The sequence below is a fragment of the Sesamum indicum genome, linkage group LG6 (genome assembly GCF_000512975.1).
Source record: "Sesamum indicum cultivar Zhongzhi No. 13 linkage group LG6, S_indicum_v1.0, whole genome shotgun sequence".
NCBI lineage: Eukaryota > Viridiplantae > Streptophyta > Magnoliopsida > Lamiales > Pedaliaceae > Sesamum > Sesamum indicum.
In genome coordinates, this window is record NC_026150.1 from 13,446,529 (window position 1) to 13,454,409 (window position 7,881).

General features: G+C 32.3%; 1 protein-coding gene across 1 annotated transcript; it reads right to left on the reverse strand.

Annotated features, from left to right (window-relative positions):
- On the reverse strand, positions 225 to 6,755 carry LOC105164490 (cellulose synthase-like protein G3). The gene is made up of 6 exons (XM_020694927.1): positions 6,690 to 6,755; positions 4,490 to 4,642; positions 3,192 to 3,317; positions 1,970 to 2,413; positions 1,301 to 1,648; positions 225 to 948 (listed from the first exon to the last, which is right to left on the reverse strand). Exons 2-6 carry the CDS (start codon positions 4,637 to 4,639, stop codon positions 397 to 399), a joined length of 1,620 nt encoding a protein of 539 aa, XP_020550586.1. The 5' UTR covers positions 4,640 to 4,642; positions 6,690 to 6,755; the 3' UTR covers positions 225 to 396.

The window sequence follows — 7,881 nt, forward strand, 5'->3', positions numbered from 1 at the left end:
TGACAAAATCAACAAATTTATTGCTTCCTATTAGTAGGAACAAAGATATTCTTTGTTGATTAGCGTGATTACTTTTATTAGTATATTTTCTAGTAAAATGAGGAAAAAAGAGAGAGAGAGAGACAAATACATAAATTAGTATTTTTTTGCAAGGAATTCGTGGCGTTGCAATTATTCTACCATAAACTCTTTTAGACAAGCTACTATAGCTACTTACACCAAGAAAACCAACACACTACAAATTACATCTAAATGTTCTTATCCAACAATTCAAGGATGTACAGACTTTTGGTCATCTGAATTTGAGATTTCAATTGACCATTGTGCACGAAAAGTGATTATTACAAGTCACTACTATTCTAGTTCTAAACCCAACCTTATTCTCCCCTCCCACTTTTACATCTTTGTAATAAAAGAAACCACTGAAAAGAGAACCCATGCAAGAAAAACAGAGATTAGGGTAATCTTGGCAGGCATTCTTCCTTTATCTGTCCTCAAGAAAATGGCTTCATAAACCGGCCAGCTATTCACCGTCCCAAAACATGCAAGAACCATTTGGACAAACATTTCATCCAAGTTATGTCTCCCGCTCAAGACTTGTGAAAATCCCCAGAAAAATGCGGCTAAATTTATGATTGCAGCGGTCGATAATGGCACAAACATGGGAGAGGGAACTCCAAACTCGAACTTCCCTTCATCGTACCTCTTTTTCAGTTCGTCGTCGTTTACTTTGCTGGTCACATTGAATGATCTTGTGGCGATGCCCAAGTGATTGCTTATGTATTCTAACGTTCCAAACAAGTCGGACGAAAGTCCTCGTATGAGCCACATTCTTTGATCGCTCCACCACCTTAGGGTTGTGCCTTTGGCTAAGACGAACTCCACATAGTCTTGTCCATAGGCCCCAAGAAATAGGAACACATACAAGAAAAACCACGACTCAGATACCTGTAATAATTACAAGATCAGCTTAATTAAGTGCATTTCTTCAGTCATTTTAGCAAATTCCAGCCAGTTCTGTTCTAAATATATGAAACTTTTAAATTACAGGACAACATTGCCGAAATAGTTTTATATAGGACTACAGTTGCCACTCTCTCATACTTATAAAACTAAAATTATGATTTTTCGTAATATTCTATACTTGAACCCTCTTACATACTTATATGTCGATATTATATTTGGCTGAAAAAGAAAATCAATATCTCTAGTTGGAACGTTTTTAAATTCACCCTTAGACCCGAGCACTAGAATTTAAATAAAGTAAAGTATTTCATGTATGATAATTTTGCTTGTGTACCTTCGGGAAAATGGAGAAATTGTTGAGCATGGTAGTTTGAGGGAGGAATGCATAGACCATAATAGGAAAAGACCACATGGGCCCGAAAGCATAGTAAGAATAACAATGCGCCATCAACGGCCCGAGAAATCGTGTACCAAACGTTAACGTGCTGTACTTCGACAAAGCAACTTCAAGAAGGCCTACGGACCATCGCTTGGTTTGGGTTACCACGTCGTTGAGGGCGATTGGCATCTCGGACAAAAACGCAGGCCTTTCCGGGCTGCAATACACGGACTTCCATCCCTCACAGTGTAGCCGATAACCGGTGTAGTAGTCCTCCACCAGTGAGCCATACCTAAACCCTATCTGCAATAATTGAGCATAAAGGGAAATGTAAGCAACTCTTTGGTGATTCTGTAAATGTGCAAATTATCTCTTTATAAAAAAAGAAATAGCAATTTACCTCTATGTGTTTTTTAAAACAGCAATTTATTACCTCTTTATGTCAGGGAGGTAAATTGAATTATTTTGAAAAGTATAGGAGGATAAATTGTTATATATTTTTTATAGAGGAATAATTTACACATTTACAATAACACAGGAAGTAACATGCTATTCACCGAATTTTTGTCCTCACATAACATAACTAGTACTTATACTATAACATAATAATAGATGAACTCTAACCTTGGAGCCCCACTTGGTTTGACTCTCATACTCACAACTTGCCACATGATGGGCAAGCTCTAAGATAGCCCGATCGTTAACGGGCTTCTCGACAGTATAATTCGGGCCTAATTCAGGGATTTCAGGCACAATCGGTGATGATGGGCAGCCATGAAAAGCCCGTCGATTGAAGAATGTACCAGTCCCAAAGTAGTCAGGGCCAGACAGTCCGTTCAAGCCCATTGGATTAATATGATACGCACGCTTCATTTCCGAGCTGTAAATGTCAGCCTTGTTAAACCCACTGAAACAAACGGGGAACTGAACATACGCTAAGTTGGGGCGGAATGAATTGTCCATGAAGTAGCATAGCATTTTGAGGGGTGTTGATGGATCATTAGAGACCATGTCACAATCCAAGGTCAGAATTGTTGGGGCATTTGTCATCACTGCTGATACTCGGAGCTTCAAAGAACACAAAAACGTGATAGGAAGCACGTTTTAGGTATGCATCAATCATCCATGTACAAAGCATCGAAGGTAATGAACTTAGCCTAATGCACTTGTCTTAATTGAATGTGCGGCTGGTGATCCGGATGAATCACTCTAACCATTTTTTCAAGGTGAATCTCGATAGGTCAACCTTTACATCACATGTATATATATGGAAAAAAAATATAATTTTATTTTATTTTATAAGATAATTATATTATTTTATTATTTTCAAATATAACTACAAATTGTTGATTATAATTATATCAAGGATCATCAGCAATATCTGTAGTTATATTTAAAATTGTTAATTATTTTATTTATTTATTTATAATAAAGTCCGTTCAATATTATATTTTTTTAATATTTTATCAATTTATTTTAAAAAAATTAAATTTCAATAAGCATAAAGTTAATATAATTTCAATATTTGTCAAACAACAAGGGGGTTTTATAATTGTACACAACCTCCAATGAGTGATCAAGCGTAATTTATCCTAATTATAATAATTAATAAGTGACAATATATCTGAAAAAATAAATAAAACTAGCTGATTCATGATCTTTAAACAATACATTTGATCTCAAATTGACTTAAAAAGTTAAATAGCATATGAACTTGAATTTTATTAAATGTCAAATTTGTCAAACTCCAATTAAATTAATTTATCAAATTCGCGAACCAATTCTATTGGAGTATACACACACTAGTATGTGCAAGAAGATGTTAGAGTAGGTATTAATTGGTTACCAGAACATTAAGGGCTCCAGCCTTAAAATGATGGGGAGATGTGGGGCTCTTCTGTCTGGATACATAGATGAGATTTGGCAGGCAACAGCCCCCAACATCCTTCTCTTCACTACTTTCCGACAAAACCTGTACTTCGTACATGCTTGTCTTAGAAACATAGAAGGAATGCTTATCCATCACTCCTCCGAGTGTATATAGATGAAACTATTTCTAAAAGAAACGATTATTATTTATACTGTAAAAACTGATGTAATTGGTCAGTGTTCATCGATATTTACAATGGTTTTATTTATAATCAAAGCCTTTAATTATCATAGTTTTAGCTTATATGGTCAAAACATGATGATTTTTAGTTGTAACCTATACAAATTTTGATATCATCTATTGCAACAAATTGCTAATTAATAGTCGTTGTGCCGTTATGATTAATTATTACTCACTATAGTTTTTTACTTCAAATGACATTAATGTTTGACAAAAAATCATATTTCTTTAAAGGTTATTGTGGAGACAAAAAAGATGAAGTGAAAGCAAGAAAACTTGAAGAACATACAGAAAAATTTACGGGGTACAATTAGTATATTTGACCTATGTCAGGAGTAATGAGAGAAATTTTTTTATTTTTATTCAGGCTACATTTAGATTGATAGATTGGATTTGAGGGAATGATTTGGATAAATTATTTCAAATGACTAATATCAAAAGAATCTGAATTCCATCAATATTCACCAACACATAGTTCAAAAGTAGAGTTGAGGGATTTCAAATTAAATCCTTTGAATTTAAATGATTCAAATAAATTCAAGGGATTTATTATTAATTAAAGATATGAAATCCATAATTTCAAATCTATAAATTTGAATGAAAATTGCTGCAATATACCACAGAAACCCTAAAAATGTTTTTTCTTTTTTATAAATACTGGTAATTTGTAGCACACCCTATTTGTGTGCAAATTCTATAATACTCTTTAGAATAAAATACTGATTATTTAATTAAATATACACAAAATCATAAGTTAATATTAAATTTATAAGAATTTTAATGGCATAAAAGATGAAATTATAAAAAATAAAAAACTATCAAAAGATAGTCGGGATGGGAAGTTCAATGAATAAATAAATAAAATATTATAAATAGATCGAAAAAAAGACACCAAAAAAGTGATCTCGCTTAATATACAATGTGCATTAGTTCGAAACTTCAATCGAGCTTCCAAAAATTCGAGTTGGAACATAAATCATTCAAGAAAAAAAAAAAAAAGAAAGAGGATAGAGTAAAACTTGGTAGTACTTGACCTGAATGATAGGAGGATGATGGTGTATGGTAAAATCTTTGGTTTTGTATATGCCAAAAGCTTCTTCATGCTCACTGCTAATTTTGTACTCTTCAGTAATGTATCCTGTCTTAACCACATTTTCTACTCTTGTTTTCATATTCTCATACATTTCCTGCATCAAACAAAATCAAGATTACCCTTATATTCAATCACCATTGCCCCCAAACATATCCTTATTCAGTGCAGAATGTATCCAATACATGAATGACTCAGTACAGACTTTTTGTGTAAATTATCCATATACTCACAGGGACTCCTTGTTTGGTTTGTGTGATAATAATAGGTACGATGGGATTTTGTGGGATAGAAAATGAACGATGATTAATTTCATATTCGTTCTATGTTGTTTGATTTTACATGTCGTATGTATGATATTCCATGATAGTATAATATGAAGTTTGGATGAAAGAATTACAAAAATATGATTAAATGCAAAAGACCATTAAGAATATCATTTTCATAAATTTTAATTTATGTTACTAATTAGAAAAGATGTATAATATTTGATAATAGAGAGAGAGCTTAATTTTTTTTTACAAAAATTTAAAAAAGTTGGCGAACATTCTACTTTTCGAAAGTATGGAAAAAATGCGACTCATAAAATTTTTATTGTAATTTGATCATTTTCTGAAATAATTAGATATCCTTCAAACCAAACTTTAGGTAAATTATCTGTAGTCATTTTATAGGTGTCACATTATTTTAAAGTAAAAACTGTCGACAACAAGGTGAAAAGAAGAGAAATGACCACATGGGGGAGACTATATTTGTTAGATGGAAGCAAACATTAGGAGTGCTAAATATTTTTTTTTCAGATAATAGAGAATTTACGTATAATTATATCTAATATGGGGGAAGGAGAGTGTAATTATCCCTACTATTTATTTTGGGCCTCATTGCTTATGGGATTCACAAAAATAGTCTCATAACTTGCAAAAGATTTCATTTTCAATTATTTTGCCAACTTTCATTAGAAAATTGACGGGAAAAAAACACGAGCAGATCATGTGTCGATTATCTTTTCAGAATGGAGAAAAATTCCACTGCACGACTATATGATAAATTCCTAATGTAAGTTGGAAGGAAGATTAAAAGGGAGATGTTTTTTAAGTTATGTAGCTATTTTTAAAAATTCTTTAAAAATATTATAAGAAAGTGACTCAATAGTTATGAAAAAGCAATCAGCGTCGAATTAATCAAGTAAAAATTTTCATTGCTGATTTACCTTATTTAATAAATAGCTCGACACAGATTATAATATCAAATTTTTTCAGAGTTAATGAACCATTTTTTTATAATGAGAGCTTGAATTATAGAATGAAAAATGTAATTTTTCAGACCAACCCTCAAGAAATAAAATATAAATATGATTGAGAGTAAAAAATATTGTAGTCAACCTTAGGTTAAATTATAGGTATCAATAGTATTATAGTAATCGATCACATCTCCCTATAAATTATAAAGTATATCAATTATGCTTCAAGTTAACATCGAAATTCCGTAAGTGGACCGAATTACACGATGGTGACTTCATGATCCAAGAAAGCCATATAAATTTTAAGTCTCGTCCTCTTCTTCTTTGTAATTTACGTACTTTTCACGTAGAAAAGAATCAAAATTTTTAAAGGGTGAGTAGTGATTTACCTTTCTTTTTTTTTTTTTATATGGTAAATGAGTAAAATGTTTCCTTATGAAAATAATTAGCGATTTATCCTCCTATATTTTTAAAATAGAGTAATTTATCTCTTGATTTAAGGAGATAAATTATTTTATTTTAAAAAATACAGAAAGGTGATTTGATAATTTTTTTGTAAGAAAGTAATTCGTTTATTTGCAATATCACATTGAGAATGTTTGTATTTTCCCCAAATTTTTAATAATAGTTTGGAAAAAATGCAATAAAGTCCTGTGATATTTAAAATGAGCATACTATATACAAAACAAAAACAATTAATTCATTTCTCTGTATTTTTTGAAATGATGTTAACTTACTAATTTGTCTAAAAAAATAAATTATTTTATTTTAAAAATTACATTAAATTAAATTATTATTTTATTTTTATAAAAAAATAATTTGTTCATTTATAATATTATATGGATAATTGAATTAAGCCACCTAATAAATAGGGCCGTCCTTGTCACGACCAAATTACACTCACCTTAATTTTCGCAGTCTCAGAGTTGCGGCCAGCAAGGTCCGACCCGAAATAGGCTTCTAGCGGCCTCCATCAGAGCAAAGAGAGTCAGCTCCGACCCGCCATCATCCGACACGTAAATCGACAGCTTCTCCGTTGGATAATCGTATGCCATCACCGACAGGGCGGTGGCAGCCACCCTCATGGGCGGCTCCTTGAACGGATCCGCCGTGCATATGAACACGTCCAGTGCTGGGAAATCCTCCGGCCGATTTATAACTTTTTGGAGGTTTTCGGGGAAGGGTTTCGTGGTGACGGGGTTCATGCGGAAGGCCTGTGAGTTCAGCCACATGAAAGCGAGGATAATATCGGACATAACCATGGAAAGGGTTGTTAAGAAAGAAGGAAAGCTGGTGGTGGGGCTCCGGAGGAGGGTTTGTACGTGGTGGTAGAGCACGGCGGAGATGGCGGCGGAGTAGACTAGAGCGAAAGCTCGGTTGAAAATCCGGCGGGGAAGGAGCCTGGATAAGTTAAGTTGGAGAGTTGCTTCTGCATATTCCATATCTTGGGGGTTTCTAAGGGAGGCGTTTTGGGGCATATGGGTTTGTCTATGTAGTACTCCATTAATCCAAAGTAAAGTATTGAGTTATAGATAAACATTTAAGAAATTTAAAATAATATTCTAATATTGTGTTTTAAAATACTGATTGAAAGTTACTATATTAAATTAGAAAAAATTACATTTTTTCCGGTAAATTTAGTACTTTTGATTTTATAATTTACTTTATTTACACATTTGGTCTTTTTTTTTTAGATGAATTCAATAGTAAACATCTTACATTTGGTCTGATATAGACAAAATTTAGCCGTATATTAACAATTTTAGTCCCCTTTATACATTAATAGTTTTCATTTTTGTCCTATAATTATACATCGTTGGGACTAAAATTGTTAATATGAAGTTAAATTTAAAAAAAAAGGGACCAAATATAAAATATTTATGACTGAATTTGTCAATATATATATATAAGAGAATAAGTTACAAAACAAAAAGTGCAATTTTACTATTAAATTGTTATTTGAACAGAATGATATGTTTAAGAAAAGGTTTTTTTATTTTGAGACATTTCAAAGGCCTGTTTGATTATAGAGTAAAAAGTTTGGGAAAATATATTCTGTCCACCGAAAAATCGCCGGACCCCAACTTTGTCCCCAG